The following is a 17,237-nucleotide window of genomic DNA, read 5'->3' as shown; positions in this document are numbered from 1 at the left end:
TGTCTGAAACTCCTGACCAGGAGCACTCCGCATGATAACATTTTTTTTGCAGTTCCCTTTTGCACATCCAACTTCTGAGCTTCCTCTTGTTATAGTCCAGGGGTCAGCAAACTTTTTCAGCAGGGGGGCAGTCCACTATCCCTCAGACCTTGGGGAGGGGGGAAATGAACGAATTATTATGCCCACAAATAATCCAGAGATCCATTTTAAATAAGAGCACACATGCTACTCATTTAAAAAGACCAAGCAGGCCCCATAAATAACTCAGATATGCATTTTAAATAAAAGGACACATTCTACTCATGTAAAAACACGCTGATTCCCGGACTGTCCACGGGCCGGATTTAGAAGGTGATTGGCCCAGATCTGGCCTCCGGGCCTTAGTTTGCCTACCCATGCTATGGAGGCAGTGAGAGATTTTACTTTCTTGGTCTCCTTGATCTCTGCAGATGGTGACAGCAGTCACAAAATTAAAAGACGCCTGCTTCTTGGGAGAAAAGCAATGACAAACCTAGACAGCATCTTAAAAAGCAGAGACATCACTTGCCGACAAAGGTCCGTTTAGTTAAAGCTATGATTTTCCCAGTAGTGATGTATGGAAGTGAGAGCTGGACCATAAAGAAGGCTGATCGCCGAAGAATTGATGCTTTTGAATTATGGTGCTGGAGGAGACTCTTGAGAGTCCCATGGACTGCAAGAAGATCAAACCTCTCCATTCTGAAGGAAATCAGCCCTGAGTGCTCACTGGAAGGACAGATCATGAAGCTGAGGCTCCAGTACTTTGGCCACCTCATGAGAAGAGAAGAATCCTTGGAAAAGACCCCGATGTTGGGAAAGATTGAGGGCACAAGGAGAAGGGGACGACAGAGGACGAGATGGTTGGACAGTGTTCTCGAAGCTACGAACATGAGTTTGACCAAACTGCGGGAGGCAGTGCAAGACAGGAGTGCCTGGCGCATGGGCGTAGGCAGGGGGGCAGGAGGGGGCAATTGCCCCCCCTAGAAGCAAAAGGCTAAGGGGCGCAGCGTGGCAGCCCCAGGCTCCCGCTCCCGGCACGAAGCTCCAGAGGCGCGCGGGGAGCATAAGCGGAGGAGCGCTAAGCGGGAGCGGGGAGCGTAAGCGGAGGAGGCAGCCACAGGCTCACGTTCCCTGCGCGCCTCTGGAGCTTCACTCCCGGCGCGTGGGGCCGCCTCCTCGGAAGAGCTGGGAGGGTGCAGGCCACGTAGCCCCGCCCACATCCCCACTGTGGCCCCTCCCCTCCCACCCCTTGCCCCCCCTAATTTTGATCCTGGGTACGCCCCTGGCCTGGCGTGCTATGGTCCATGGGGTCGCGACTAACAACAAATGCTATAGTCTATCAAAACAGCGGCGCCAGCCTTTTTATGGGTTGACCGAATAAATGTAGCTGGCTGCAGACCACCACCTTGTGTGTGTATGATAGCTCTGCTGATTAAAGAGTGGTGAAGAGGATGCCAAGGTTGCATATTTGATCCCCATACGGGACAGCTGCATATTCCTGCACTGTGGGGGGGGGGCTTACGGTGACCCTCAGGGTCCCTTCCAACTCTCTGATTCTATGCCTGCTTCAGAGTCTCTTCGATGCATGTAGTAAAGCAGCAGCATTGTGCTCAGTGCATGACAGTTGATGCAGCGAGCAGACAAAATAGAAAGTTGTCTGCCGAAACCCTCAGCAATTTCCAAGTGCTCCATGGTGAGGGGGGAACACGGAATTTGGGGGCCACCAAAGCAAAGTGTTTTATTATATATTTTTATCTCACCCTCCCAAGAAGCTCAGTGTACTTATGTATATTTTTGTAATTGGTTTCATGCTTGTATAAAAGCCACAGTGGGAATTAAGCAGTATGTTAATTAATTAATGTTATTATTCATGGAGGTCCTCCCCACTGCCCCTTAACCCCAGAGAACAACCTTTACAACCTGCGTCTCTCCTGTGTTAATCCATGACTCTTGTCTAGAGAGCCAGTGTGGTGTAGTGGTTAAGAGCGGTAGACTCGTAATCTGGTGAACCGGGTTCGTGTCTCCACTCCTCCACATGCAGCTGCTGGGTGACCTTGGGCTAGTCACACTTCTCTGAAGTCTCTCAGCCCCACTCACCTCACAGAGTGTTTGTTGTGAGGGAGGAAGGGAAAGGAGAATGTTAGCCGCTTTGAGACTCCTTCAGGTAGTGATAAAGCGGGATATAAAATCAAAACTTCTTCCTCTTCTTCTTCTTCTTCTTCTTGGACTGCCTTTCCATATGAACCTACCCAGACCCTGAGATCACCTTCTGATACCATTCTTCATGGGCTTCCTCCACAAGAGGTCCAGGGGGTGGCAACATGAGAACAGACCTTTTCTGCAGTGGCTCCCCGTTTGTGGCATGCTGTCTCCAAAGAGGCTCACCTGGTGCCTTGCTTATACACCTTTAGGTGCCAGGCAAACCTGTTTCTCTTTAAACCAGGCCTTTGCCTGATTGACATACAATGCCCTTTTAAAATGTGTTGTGGGAGGGGAGATTATTGGATTGTTCTTGTTTTTATTCTGTACTTTATGTTTTTATTTTGTGACTTTATCTTATGAACCACCCTGAGACCTGCGGGTATAGGCTGGTATACAAACAACAACAACAACTCATGCCCAATTAACTGGAGGATACCAACTGGATCTCTGCGGCATCAAGGTAACATTTTCAGCTCTTTTGATCCCTGCAAAGCCTGATAACAGAGCGTCTCATCCCCCACAAGCCCACATGCAAAGCACCAGGACTCTGTACCACACCATCTTGAACACTTTCGGAACTTAGCAAGTAAAAAATGATACCTTAACCCACCTCCCTTCCAGATGTTTCCTGCAATGCAGGTGGAGTCTAAAAGTGCATGACACTTTGTGGCTTGGGTTGCGTGTGTTTTAATTTTTCCCACCCCGGCACCAAACCAACCTTCTCTGCACTAGTTGCTTAACATGGCCCCATTCCCCGCCTTGTTTGGATGGATTTGGGCCTAGTTTCTAGTTGTTAAAACCAAGCAATAAAGCCTTCTCTGGACTCTGCCATTCCTCCTTCATCCACAGGCCCTCTTATCAAAATTCGACCTCTCCACCCCTTCTTACAGAATTTCCCTAAACATGTGAAATTGCCACATGTCTGTCTAAACTGGCTGGGACTAACCACAATTCTCTTGCAACTGAACTATACAACTCGCCTTTACTTAAGATACTTGCAGCAGAAGTGTAAGCAGGGAAAAGGGTCGCTCTCTTCTGCTTAGAATAGTTAGATTTCTAAACTGTAACAGCTCCATCCTATGCAACTTCACCTCTTCTTAAGCCATTTAAGTGTAAACTCAGTGAAGCTGCAACGTAAAAAATAAAAAAGACTTTGCAAGATATTTTTCTGTGTGGTCAAACCAAAGATAAAGAGCAGGAAGAAATGCTGCGTTTTATTTAATTGTCCTGAATACCTGGAGACACCAAGGTTGGCAGATGCTCTGAAGGCCCAGTTCTTGTTTCAGGGTATAATCTAAGCCCCAATTGAGGAGTTCTTAAAAAACCCAAACCAATCTAGGAGGTTGCCAGGAGGACACAAGGACAATTGCTGCCACATCAAGCAAGAGCCACATATTTTCATTCCAAGGATTATGGCTTCTCATTCCCCTTTCCCACAATTATGCATTGCCAGAAGCTTTTCTCTGCCTGCTGCAGGCTGTTACCGGTAGTTGTTTATCCTGCATTAGGCTTTTCTCCACTGATTTGGATGCCAAGAGAGCGTCTTTGCCCTCCAGGTTAAAGATACAAACTGGAAAAGCAACAGGAGCGCCCCATAAACTGTGGCCAACAGTTTCAAAATAAAGCTTGCCAGGTGCTTCATCATATGACTGGCAGGCTGCGCACCTTACACAGAACCTCAGTGCAGCTCCCAGATGTGTGCAGACGTGCATTCATACTAGAGACCAAATGCAGGGGCTTCTCATCCCACCAGCTGCTGATCTTGGAGCCTGAAACCAATAGAGTTGGAAGTGACCCCAAAGGTCCTCTAGTCCAGCCCCACAACCCTGACATCAAGCTATTGACCTGAGGATACAACAACATTACCCTGTTGTGTCTTTTGTAAACTGCCACGTGAGCAGGCCGGCTTTCCAACCTTCCCGAGAGCCGTCGCTGAGAGGCAGGGAATGCATTAAATAAAACGGACCCCCCCCCTGTCGAAATGACTCCAAGGTGCTCTCCCGCGCGCGAGGAAGGCAGGCAATCCAGAGGCTTTGCAGCTGCCTCCTTGTGCCTTGCGCCACAACCCCTTCCCAAGCCCCCTTTTCTCTCCTCTTCTCTGCTCTCCCCTCCCTCTGCTCTCCCTTCTTCGGGCCGGAGGAGCAAAAAAAAAAAAAAAAGCAACGTGGAGAGCGCGCGCGCGCCCTTGTTCCCTGCCGTCGCTGCGCAGCCGCCGCTCCCACGCGCCGAGAGGCCCGCTGCCTTGTGGGGTAAGGGGGCAAGGAACCGACGGGAGGCTGCAAGAGAGCCGACGGGACGGAGATGTGGGTGCGGAGTGGCGTCGGGGAGCGCCTTGCAATAGGGAGGAGCCCCTTTTCCACCGTAGGAGGGGACGGTCGAAGGGGGGCAGGAAGAGATGCCGGGGGTGGGATGGCTTCCTCAGGCCTCGCCTTTTGCAGTCGCGCGCCGCGTCTGCAACAGGAGCCGACGAGGAGCTATTTGCAAGCAAGCTTAGCAAACCGACCCCGCTGCACCGCCGGCCTTGGCTGCCTTTCTCTCTCTCTCTCTCTCTCTCTCTCTCTCTCTCTCTCTGTGTGTGTGTGTGTGTGTGTGCGCGCGCGTGTGGCACGTTTGCATTTCCGTGGCTTGCTATGGGCATGCGCGGCGACCGAGGGCTTTTTTGGGGGGGGGGGGTTAGCCTCCAGTTGTGGGGCCGGAGGGCGCACAGGTGTTTAGGGCTGCCGGGTCGCCGCCTTGCGCAGGTCCATCTAGCGCAGTATTGACTGCACTGGCTGCCAGCGGCTCTCCAGGGTCTCCCGGGCGCGAGGGGTGCCCTCTCCCCCCCAGCCTGCTTGAACTCGGGATCTTCTGCGCTGCAAAGCGGATGCTTCGCCGCTGAGAGTGCGCGGTTGTGCACGGTTGCCAGCGGGTTGCAACTGGGTGATTCTGCTTTAAGATTGCACCTTCGGTAAGGCATTTCATCAGCAGCCCCGAAAACCAAGTTGCTGGAAATCACGCGAGGGGAAAGAGTGCTCTTCTTGTGCTCTGCTCCTGCTCTCTGTTTGGCCACTGTGAGAACAGGATGATGCTGTCCTAGATTCCTCTGATGCTTCTGCAACCCTCTGCTTTCACTGGAGAAGAGGGGAGGGGGAACACTTTTAAGGGTTGTAGCCAACTCAGTTGAAACTGTAATGCAGTGGTGTCCAAACTTTTTTTCAAAGAGGGCCAGATTTGATGAAGTGAAGGGCCGTGGGGGTCAACCAAAGGGCCAACCAAAGTTGAGCTTTTTTTAAGATTGAAGATGTTGAGCTTTTTTGGGGGGGGGGTTGGAGTTGTCGAGCTTTTAGGATTGAAGTTGTTGAGGTGTTTTTTTTAGGATTTTACCCTAGGAAATACAGTAAACTGCCACAAGGGCCGGATTAAACCAACTGGCAATGCATGGGTAGGCAGATCCGGCCCAATCACCTAAATCCGGCCCGCAGATGGTCCAGGAATCAGCGTGTTTTTACATGAGTAGAATGTGTGCTTTTATTTAAAATGCATCTCTGGGTTATTTGTGGGGCATAGGAATTCGTTCATATTTACCCCCCCAAAAATATAGTCCCCCCCCCAAAAGGTCTGAGGGACGGTGGACTGGCCCCCTGCTGAAAAAGTTTGCTGACCCCTGCTGTAATGCAGCCTTTGGCCGACCTGGACCTGATGGGAGCTGTAGTCCAAAACCTCTGGAAGGCACAAGGTTGGCAAAGGCTGGTTTAATGTCTCAGGCATTTTGAAGCCTCGTATTTTTGATATTGTTGTTTTAAGTCTTTTGTGGTTTTGGTGGTTTGAATCATATTAGTATTAACAAAAAAAAATACAGGCAGAAATAGCAAGTATTCTGGATTGTCCTTGCTCAGTAGTGAGGAATGATGGGAGTTGTAGTTCCTGCTACACTGAAATGGGCATGCCTTCTCAGGCAGGGTGGGCAGAAGGTAGATGGAAATCTGCAGATAGATGTCTGTCTGTTTTGCAGTAAACCTGCAAGGGCTTCTGATCCCCTGATGTCTTGCAATAGCAACAGCTATTCCACCTAAACTAGACGGGTGAAATGAAGAGAGTTTGGGGGAATCGAGAGTGTGTGTGTGTGAAAGGACTGTGATCTTAATTCAGTTCTTGCACTGGAAACGAAATCCTATGTTCAGAACATGCTCTTTAATTTTAACTGCATGACCTATGGTAGCTCAGTCAGCAGAGCATGACACTCTTAATATCAGGGTTGTGGGTTCGAGTCCCATCTAGGGCAAAACATTCCTGCATTGCAGGGGTGTGTGGAGTAATTAACCCTTGTGGCTCCTTCCTTCTTTTGCAGCTGACTCCAGCAGGTAGATCTTGGGATTTTAGTAAAAAAACAAAACAGAGTTAAGATCTCACAAGCCTGAAGCCTGAACACCCATAAGAGCTCGTTTTGTCCTGCAGAAACACTATGGAGACTGCCAGCCACAGCCTGATCCTTCTGCAGCAGCTGAACATGCAACGGGAATTTGGCTTTCTCTGTGACTGCACTGTGGCAATAGGAGACGTCTACTTCAAAGCTCACCGAGCTGTTCTGGCTGCCTTCTCAAACTATTTTAAGATGATATTCATTCACCAGACAAGGTAAGGCAGTGCATGTCTTTTGGGACATTGCCACTGCAATCACAAACTTGTTTTCTGGGAAGAGGAGGCTTTCAGGACTTCCACAATATCTCCCTCACATACATAGACTTCCCAGCATTTGACTACAGTACCTGGAATGTTTGTGGTTCATGGGAATTGCAAAGGGGAGAAGCGAAGAAGCTGATTTTAATATTATAGCTGCCTCCAACGATAGTAAAGGTAAAGGTAAAGGGACCCCTGACCATTAGGTCCAGTCGTGACCGACTCTGGGGTTGCACACTCATCTCGCATTATTGGCCGAGGTAGCCGGCATATAGCTTCCAGGTCATGTGGCTAGCATGACAAAGCCACTTCTGGCGAACCAGAGCAGCGCACGGAAACGCTGTTTACCTTCCCGCTGTAGCGGTTCCTATTTATCTACTTGCATTGTGACGTGCTTTCGAACTGCTAGGTTGGCAGGAGCTGGGACCGAGCAACGGGAGCTCACCCCGTCACAGGGATTCGAACCACTGACCTTCTGCATGGCATAATCAGAATTGTAGAGTTGGAAGGGACCCTAAAGGTCATCACGTCCAATCTCACGTATATGACAGGCGGCCATCCAACCTCTTCTTTAAAAACTCCAAGGAAGGGAGAGTCCACCCTCTTGTGTGGGAGCCTGTTCCGCCACTGTCAAACAGCTCTTACCCTCAGAAAATTCTTCCTGGTGTTTAATCACAATCTCCTTCCTTGTAACTTGAATCCTTTGGTTCAGGTCCTACCCTCCAGAGCAGGAGAAAACAAGCTTGCTCCATCCTCCATGTGACAGCCCTTCAGGTAGTTGAAGACGGTGGTCCTATCTCTTCTCAGTCTACTGTTTAGCAGGCTAAACATACCCAGTTCCTCATAAGGCTTGGTTTCCAGACCTTTGATCACATTGCTGACTCTCCTCTCTACATGTTCCAGCTTGTCAACATCTTCCTTAAATTCTGGTGCCCAGACCTGGACGCAGCATTCCATGTGTGTTCTGACCAAGGCAGAATAGAGTAGTACCATTACTTCCCTTGATCTGGACCCTAGACTTCTGTTGATGCAGCCTAGGATAGTGTCAAGGGATTGTTGCGGCTACTCTCGAGTAAAGACGCTTCAGTCCGATCTGTCTTTTAAGGTTTTATTGTGCATATTATTTACAGTGCAGAGATAGCAGAAAACATGACCTCCTAGTCACTCGCAGAATCCGGCAATGGCACCCTTCTGCTTCGGGGCAAGCATTATAGCTTGGGGACCCTGAAACGCTGCCCCCTAAACCTGTGTTTGGGTGTGCGCCTCAATTAAGGCGCCAGAAGCGGCTGCGCTCCCTCTTCCAGCTGTTGGCTAGGGCAGTGCAGGGGCTCTGATACATCGCTGAGCCCTCCTTCCTCCACTAGATGGCTGGGGCGGTGCAAGGGCTCGGATGCCTCACTGAGCCCTCCCTCCATTCCGCTCCATTCCTCATTCCCTCCGCCTGACCCGCTGCTACCGCTGTCACTGGGCGAACTGCTGGTCAGGATGACGGGGGGGGGGAGGGAGGCTCCCTGTAAGGAATCCCCCTGACACCCGCCTTTCACTCCCCTTCAGGAATCTCAAAGCGGCTAACACTCTCCTTTCCCTTCCTCCCCCACAACAAACACTCTGTGAGGTGAGTGAGGCTGAGAGACTTTAGAGAAGTGTGACTAGCCCAAGGTCACCCAGCAGCTGCATGTGGAGGAGCGGGGAAGCAAACCTGGTTCACCAGATTATGAGTCCACCGCTCTTAACCACTACACTCTCTGTTGCCCTCTGTTGTAGGGAGTCCCCTTGACAAATAGCTTTAGCTTTTTTGCTGCTGTTGACTCATATGAAGCTTGTGTTCTACCATGTACTGCTAGTAAACCCGGTTCCCCCCATCCTATATTCGTGCATCTGGTTCTTCCTGCCGAAGTGCAAACCCTTACATATGTCAGGAGCTCAGATAAAAGGAAACATTATCTAAGATGGACAGGATACTTAAAAAAGGAAAGAAAAAAATACTTGTTTTTGTTCAGTATGCAACATTTATGCTTATCCTGCTCTACATTCATTGATTGTCTTAAAAACAAATTGAGTCCCCCCCCCCTTTAAACACTGCCCAATCCAAATCCAAGTCTTTACAGCCTAGCCCATAGCCGTTGTCAGCCATAAATAGCCTGATTAAAAAGCCAGTTAGTGTGTCAGAAGAAGAGCCTGCTGAATCAGGCCTGTGGCCAGCATCCTGTTTTCAGTGCGGCCAACCAGATGAGTGTCTGCATCCATCACTAAGTTTGCTGTAGATTGTCAGAAAAGAACTTGATCCTAGAGACCAGAAGGTGCACCCGTATTTTTAGATTTTTAATTCATTAGAAAAGGAAGTAAAATACAGATTAAGAAATTGGGACAGACATTGCCTCAAATATGAAAGGGAAGAAGAAGAGAGAAATGTGTTAGACCGCATCCAAAAATGTCACCTCTCAAAATTTATACATATTCAGCTTCTTGTTATTCTAAAGACAATCAATTGTGGGGTATTTTTTAGTTGTAAAGCCAAGAAAGAAATGAATACAGTGGTACCTCGGTTTGAGACCGCAATCCGTTCCGCAGAGGCGGTCACTCGCTGAAGCGGTCGCTCGCCGAAGGCATGCTTCTGCGCGTGCACGAAGCACTGATAGAGTGCTTCTGTGCATGCACGAGCTGCGCAGATCATGTCTGCGCATCCGATGCCGCAGAACCCGGATGTAAACACTTTTTGCGGCGGTCGCTCGCCAAAGTGGTCGCAAAACCGAGGTTTGACTATAACATAAATAAATGAAGAATAACTCCTTCTTAGGAGAAACCACAGTATAATTCCCCTTCCATAAATTTCTGCATGCTGTTGGTTTATTCAGAAGCACAGTATGTTATGACCTCTGGCTGTTCCTCAAGGGTAGGAGCAGTCTGGTTTAAATCCTGGTATTGGCTTACGATTGCCTGAACATTTACATTATCCTCAGTACTGCCTTGTGAATGGTCACTGTACTTAATGTACATGCATTCTCAGCTTCAGTATAATTGACAGCTTGTATATATATATTTTTAAATTTCATTCCCCTCATTGCTCGCACATTTTTTTTTTTGCGCTCATGTGTATATAAAAATGTCAACTTGGGATAGCACTTCATACTTCTATGCAGTGGACTAAAATCCACAAAAGCTTATGTCACAGTGAATGTGTTGGTCTTTAAACTTCTGCTGGATTCTTCGTTGTTATGTTTGTCTTCACTCTGAATGGCAGCGCTGCAATCTGCTTCCCTAACGTTCCTCTTTTGTTTCAAGCAGCGACTGCATAAAGATCCAGCCAACAGATATCCAACCCGACATATTCAGCTACTTGCTGCATATCATGTACACTGGCAAAGGACCCAAACAAATAGTCAACCAGACCCGGCTGGAGGAAGGCATCCATTTCCTGCATGCCGACTACCTTTCCCGCATGGCAGTCGAGATGAACCAGACACTCTCGCCGGAGTCCGTGCAGTCTTCGAACCTGTACGGCATCCAAATCTCCACCACGCACAAATCCGTCAAGGAAAGCCTCCAGGCGAAGGAAAGTTTGACGAGCCTCGGGAGCAGAACCGCCGGCCAAAGCGACCACCCCCAGCTGCAGCTCTCTTTGGCTATTGGGCTCGACGACGGCTCTTTGGACCAGCAGCTTTCTCGTCCTTCCCTCCCGGCGGCTGTGAAGCCGGCAGGCGAGCTTCCAAACCCTCCCGTGACTATAAAACAGGAGAAGAGCGACCCGGAACAAGTGGTGTCTCAGAGCCACACCTCATCATCCTCCCCGGATGTCAGCGGCCCGGCCTTTTCTAGGACGAACCTCAAGGTCCATTTATGCCAGTACTGCGGGGAGCACTTCGAATCCCGGAGCAATTTGCGCGAACACCTCTTCACACATGTCTCGGGGTCGCTGCCGTTTGGGGTGCCGGCCTCGATCCTGGAAAGCAGCGACCTGGGCCAGCTGCAGCCCCTGCATGAGAACAACGAGGCTGCGGAAACCCACCGGCTCGGCTCCTTCCTCCGGAAAGAGGACGAGCGCCGCTTGGAGCATCCCACTCACGGCAGCTTGGAGCCTCTGCCCATCGGCCAGCTGTCTCTCGTTTCCAAGGATTCTGAGCCTGTGGAACTGAACTGCAACTTTTCCTTTTCGCGGAAGAGGAAGGTCAGCTGCGCGGTCTGCGGCCACAAGTTCCTGCGGAAGAGCCAGCTGCTTGAGCACATGTACACCCACAAAGGCAAACACTTCAAATTGGGCCGGTGCCAGAGGCTTGGCGGCTCAGCAGCCCCTAAATTTCAGCTGCTCAGCAGCAGCTGGACTCCGGTGAAGAGCACCACTGTCTCGCAAGCTCACATGGATTCGCAAAACGCGCCGGATCCTGACCTCTCCCAAGAGAGTATTGACACCATACTAGTTGAATAGCTCCTTCCCTTTTTCCTGTGTGCGTTTTTTGCCTGTGAATTCCTGCGCTCCTTTCACCGTCTCTTTCATTGTCGCTGAAGGTGTTCTCTGTTGTCTTGCGAAATAGGAATCGGCAGACTGAAAGCCCTCTTCTGGGTTGTCTCATGGGCTCGGTTGTACGACTTTCTCACACTGCTCCAGTAACATATGCACTGGGGAGAACCACGTGGGAGGGGCAGTTGACATGGCTGTGCATTGCTGCAAAATGCAAACTAATTTGAGTGCACTCCCACACCACAATTCACGAGAGATGTCAGAGGTAGGTACAGATAAGAATGAGCTTCAAAGGAACAATCAGACATGCTTATAGTGCCCCTTCCAAGTGTTTTCTTTTGCAAGCAGGACTTACTGTCAGAGCTGATTCTTGCTGTCAGCAAGCCCTGCTTTGCCCATTTGCAGGAGAGGTTTGAATGCAAACCACGCCTGCAGATGAACTTCAAAGAGGCTCTACAACAGGGTTTCCCCAAACTTGGATCTCCAGCAGTTTTTGGACTACAACTCACATCATCCCTAGCAAGCAGGTCAGGGAAGTTGGGAATTGTAGTCCAAAAACAGCCGGAGGCCCAAGTTTGGGAAACTGCTCTGTGATGTGCCCCTTTGACAGTGGTTATCTGGCAATGTCCCTCCAGTGGATCCTACATGCCCTGGACTAGATTTCAGACCCAGGAAATACCCCTTTCAGGGACCAAGGAAAACAGCTAGCTGGGCCAGAGATCTCAATTTCATATGTTCACATAACACATTTTATGCTAACCCCAGCATTCTTGCTGATGGAATATTCTGTAGAGTTTGTTACATAGGGCTATCGCCAGTGGATAAAAAGAGTAACATAAGGTGGCCAGGAGCAGTCGTGTGCCCTGAAGCCACTTTCGAGGGCTGCAGCTAGATTGAGTTCCCGTGAGCCTGAAAGATTCAGCCGCAGTTAAGGCTGCCCCTGCTGCATCTCTGCAGGCTTCCCCGTTCTGGCCTCGTGCTCTTCCAAAGACCTTCCACCTGGGAGGCCGATTTTGTGGCACCTGCTATCCAGGTGTGTTTGGATAGTTCAACCTGCAATGCGGGAGATGGTCACAAGACTGCCCAGCCTCGGGGGAAGCCTCTAGTCTCCTCTCTGGACGAGTTGCTGTCCACGAGGCTTGTCTCAAATCAGTGACACTGCAAAAACACATAGAATTGGTCCCTCTGGGGAACTTTTTGGAGACAGCAAAGGAAGTGATGAGCAAGATCAGGGGTAAAAGTAGGCAGAGCAATGGATAGATGCAGGCTACAGCCCACCCACTCCAAAATCATGACTCTATACACTCACAGAGGTGCAGAATCCTGCATTTGTCCCTCTAGGCCTGAGGTTCTCCCAACACTGCTTGGAAAAATCTTTTCACATGTAAGTGATGCGTTCCTCCATTTCAGGAGAAAAAGGCGCACGTTTGTCAATTTTCGGAAGTTCGGGAAGCACTTCAAAATCATGTAGTTCTAGGCAGATAGATGCCTTAGGAACGACAAGGCTATTCAGGAATTTTTTGCCCAATGTGGGGCTCGAACCCACAACCCTGAGGATTTTCGGGGGTTGGACTAGATGACCCTTATGGTCCTTTCCAACTCTTAGGATTCCTTGATTCTATCCCAGCCCTACAAGTTTTCCAGTTTAGCCAGAAAGGGGCATGGAACCTTACCAGCAGATCCAATAAAAAGCTCTGCCCATGCTAGGTTTAGATAGTCTGTGTGATTTTTTAAATTTCCTCATACTATTTCATATTAGTTGGTGACCCATTTCTTTGGATTTAACATTGCCTAAGATAGATTTCTTCCCCGTTACAGAACAACCTCTAGATTCTCTCAACTGTTTGCTCCCAAAGACTCCCAGCCCATTTAAGTTATTCGCTCATTTTTATTTTTTTACAAAAAATTAAGAAATTAAACCAAAATCTCCTGAACCTCCCATCGGCTTGTGCTTTCTATTTTCCTGTAGAAAAATTCTGATCACGCGGTGGGTTTGCCCAGAGCATTGGAGATAGGGCTGCTGGTCCTTTTAGTAGGTTATTTGGTCCAAAAGCAGCTTCCAGATTTTCACCATAAAACCACACTTGAAAGTGATTGACTGTATCGGACCAAAGGCCTGGCGTATGTAGCAAAGCAGGGGGTGTGTTAGGAAGGGGCATAGCTCTGGATTTGGCCCTGGTTTCTATGGGAATGCAAAAGTCCTCGCCTCCAGTTTTTGTCGTCTTGTCAGATTTATTATGTGTCAGAACTTGGTCAGCCAGCAGGTGGCAGTAAAGGCGCAAACAATGTTCTTTTCTCAAATCAAAATGTGAACTTGCAAAGTTGTAAACTCTACTAAAAGGCCTTTTGTTATTCCACGCCCCCTCCATGCCTCCCACTGTTCTTCTGCAACAATTCTCTGACACGCAAGGTGAGTCACCCAGATTTATGAGGGAATTTTAAACACATGTCAGAAGAGCATGAAGAGGAGGCGGGAAAGAGAAGATTTTTTTAAAGATGTGTTTTTTATTGAAGGTGGGAAAAACTTAAAAGCTTTTCTTTTGGACTGTAAGGAAATGCAGCCATGAATTCTGAGCGCTCTCTTCCTGCTGGATTCTTTTTGATAACCCCTCCCAAAACATGTGTCTTGTTTTCCTTTCCCCACCTCATCCCTTCTTCCTTTTGTGCTGTCACTTTTAGGCAGTGGCACTTTTAGGGCAGAGAGGTCCACGGCTCCACTCAGCAGAATGAGCAGACGGGTCCCCCAACACAACAGGGCTAGCTCACCACATTTTGAAGCAAGTAATACACATTGCCCTCTTTAGAAGATTCATTATCTCCAGAGTCCCAGATTATTGCAACCCTTTCCTTCCCACTGGAGGGCAGAGTAAAAATACTTAAATATGCAAGTGCAAATTCACATCTGACTTATTTCAGATCAGGGTGCAATTGGAAAAGGAAAGCAAGCAAAACGAATGGACATTTTCACTTGCTGATCAGAGATTCTTGCTGCAAATTCCCTAGTTCTCTACTTATGTTGTGCTCCCCGCAATTTAGGGATGGCGCTGTGGTCTAAACTACTGAGCCTAGGGCTTGCCCATCAGAAGGTCGGCGGTTCGAATCCCCGCGACGGGGTGAGCTCCCATTGCTTGGTCCCAGCTCCTGCCAACCTAGCAGTTCAAAAGCACGTCAAAGTGCAAGTAGATAAATAGGGATCGCTACAGCGGGAAGGTGGAAGGGACCCAGGTGGCGCTGTGGTTAAACCACTGAGCCTAGGGCTTGCTGATCAGAAGGTCAGCGGTTCGAATCCCTGTGACGGGGTGAGCTCCCGTTGCTTGGTCCCAGCTCCTGCCAACCTAGCAGTTCGAAAGCACGTCAAAATGCAAGTAGATAAATAGGAACCGCTACAGCGGGAAGGTAAACGGCGTTTCCATGTGCTGCTCTGGTTTGCCAGAAGCGGCTTTGTCATGCTGGCCACATGACCTGGAAGCTATACGCCGGCTCCCTCGGCCAATAATGCGAGATGAGCGCGCAACCCCAGAGTCGGTCACGACTGGACCTGATGGTCAGGGGTCCCTTTACCTTTACAGCGGGAAGGTAAATGGTGTTTGTGTGCTGCTCCTGTTCGCCAAAAGCGGCTTTGTCATACTGGCCACATGACCTGGAAGCTATACGCCGGCTCCCTCGGCCAATAATGTGAGATGAGCGCCGCAACCCCAGAGTCGGTCACAAATGGACCTAAGGTGAGGGGTCCCTTTACCTTTACCTTGCAATTTATTTGTAGGGATGTTCATGACCGGAAAAAAGAGCACCCAAAGAGGCGTATTGTGAAACTCAAAAATAGCACCGCCAAAAAATAGCAAGGGAGTGTCCTAAAGTAATCAAAACCAAAGCAAATTGAACGAAACGAGAAGCCATTGACCCACACAAAATTAACCCAAACGGATTGTTTTAGATTAGCCGATTCTCCTGCATACATATAACTGAAAGGAAGGTTTCCTGTGATGGAGCCCAGCTGTACAGGATCCCTAGACAACAATAATATCACCTGCTAAGGACAGGAGGCAAGGTGTCTATATTGGTTTCAAGCAGCTTATTCTCTGAAAGCAAATGTTTCCTTATGTCTGATTTCCATCATTCTCTGCAGTTTCTCCAGGCTTCTTTCAATGCTGCCTCGTTTTTTCTTTCTGCAGTTCTCTTTTGTGTTAGCACAATGAAAGTGGAAAGGCAAGGAATAGCTTGTTTCATTGTTTAGCTCCTTTTCTTTTGTATTATTTTGTGTGCGCACCTGTGAGCTTCTTCTCTCCTGCATATTTTGTCACCTTTGTACGGGACAAAAGCTGTAAGGGAAAAAGGGGGGAGGTCGATGCACGCCGTGTGGTATGTGAAATACATCAATTTATCTCAAATATAAATTGTTCATCGCCAGCAGCAGAAAGGGGCCGAGTGTGTGGATCTGCCACCCTATCTTACCCAAGAGCAAACCCTGGTCATAAAACTTGAGTTGACATGCACAGGATCGCACCGAAGACCAAACCTCTTTAAAGGAAGGGAAGTTTTGTAAGGTACAGTGGTACCTCGGTTTATGAACACAATTGGTTTCGGAAGTCTGTTCATAAACTGAAGCGTTCATAAACTGAAGCGAACTTTCCCATTGAAAGTAATGGAAAGTGGATTAATCCGTTCCAGATGGTCCGCGGAGTAACCGTTCATAAACTGAAGCGAACTTTTCCATTGAAAGTAATGGAAAGTGGATTAATCCGTTCCAGACGGGTCCATGAAGTACTTAAACTGAAGCGTTCATAAACTGAAACATGGGTGTAATTGGTTCCGGAAGTCTGTTCATAAACTGAAGCGTTCATAAACTGAAGCGAACTTTCCCATTAAAAGTAATGGAAAGTGAATTAATCTGTTCCAGATGGGTCCGCGGCGTTCATAAACTGAAAATTCATAAACCGAGGTGTTCATAAACCGAGGTTCCACTGTACTGCAATGGGGACACGAATGGATTATCTTGGGGGAGAAGGGGCTGTTGCTAGCTGTGAGGGACGAGGGATACAGGGAAGTCCCTCCCATCTTAAGTTCCAGCCCATCCCCAAGCGCGGGAGAGAGTAAGGAGAGCTCTGCCTCCAGCGGAGAGTCAGGAAGTGGTGTCCGAGGCTCAGGCAAGGTTGTGGAGCCCAGGCCGCAGGTGGGACAGGAAGTAGGACGCACAGGGGGGAGGCCAATTCCCCCAACTCCCGAATTGCGACGCAAACGTAGGGGGAAGAGGTTGGGTCTGCCAAAGCTGTGGTGCTGGAAGAAAACGCGCCAATCGCCATTCGGGAGTTCAGACACCTCACCTTAAGGATGCATTTTTACTGCTCTGAACACTGTAAATAACCAGCACTTAATAAAAACCTTAAAAGACCATGCTGGAGTCGTTACTCTAGAGTAGCCATACCAGGCCCTCTGACAGCAACTCCCGAATCTTTTTTTTGGCTACTTTGGAGTGCAGCGATGAGCGCTCAAGAGGCTGAGCATTGGAGGCTGGAGGCCGAAGCAGCGAAGCAGGAGCTGCAGAACCTCACAGCGCACGCACAGCAGCAATTGCATGCCGCTCAGGAGGAAGCGCGAGGGGCGCAGGAGGAGCTGAACAAGCTGGTGGACCAGGTGAGGACAAAAGAGGAGACTGAGAAACAGCTAAGGGTGATGGTTTTGGACCTACAGAAGAAGTTGGAAGAGGAGAAAGCCGCTAGAGGTGGGGGGGTGCCCCAGCCGCAGCTAGTCCAAGTGAGAAGGGGACAGAGCCTAGTCACCAAGTTTAGCGGCGACCCTAGGGAGTACCTAGGATTCGAGACAGAAATAAATTATGCGCTGGAATTGCATGCAGCAGAATTCCCAGATGACGCGCACAGAGTCTCCTTTATCATAGAGCATTTGACGG

General features: G+C 49.1%; 1 protein-coding gene across 4 annotated transcripts; it reads left to right on the top strand.

The window, feature by feature from the left end:
• The first annotated feature begins 4,397 nt into the window (after positions 1-4,397).
• On the top strand, positions 4,398-13,271 carry ZBTB25 (zinc finger and BTB domain containing 25). 4 transcript variants are annotated; one of them, XM_060271451.1, is made up of 3 exons: positions 4,398-4,469; positions 6,655-6,834; positions 10,162-13,271. In XM_060271451.1, exons 2-3 carry the CDS (start codon positions 6,662-6,664, stop codon positions 11,297-11,299), a joined length of 1,311 nt encoding a protein of 436 aa, XP_060127434.1. In that variant the 5' UTR covers positions 4,398-4,469; positions 6,655-6,661; the 3' UTR covers positions 11,300-13,271. The 4 variants fall into 4 exon arrangements, with proteins under 4 accessions (XP_060127434.1, XP_034960448.1, XP_034960457.1 ...); XM_035104557.2 differs by having other exon boundaries at positions 4,455-4,523; XM_035104566.2 differs by lacking the exon at positions 4,398-4,469 and adding an exon at positions 4,481-4,527.
• Positions 13,272-17,237: the final 3,966 nt, after the last annotated feature.

The sequence above is a fragment of the Zootoca vivipara genome, chromosome 1 (genome assembly GCF_963506605.1).
Source record: "Zootoca vivipara chromosome 1, rZooViv1.1, whole genome shotgun sequence".
Classification (NCBI taxonomy): Eukaryota; Metazoa; Chordata; class Lepidosauria; order Squamata; family Lacertidae; genus Zootoca; species Zootoca vivipara.
This window is presented reverse-complemented; position numbering and strand designations above follow the sequence as displayed.

Excerpts from the sequence above, each read along its gene's own strand:
- ZBTB25 (XM_060271451.1), top strand. The coding sequence starts at position 6,662 with ATGGAGACTGCCAGCCACAGCCTGATCCTTCTGCAGCAGCTGAACATG. Across the intron at positions 6,835-10,161 it reads ATATTCATTCACCAGACAAG|CGACTGCATAAAGATCCAGC; the intron begins GTAAGGCAGTGC and ends TGTTTCAAGCAG.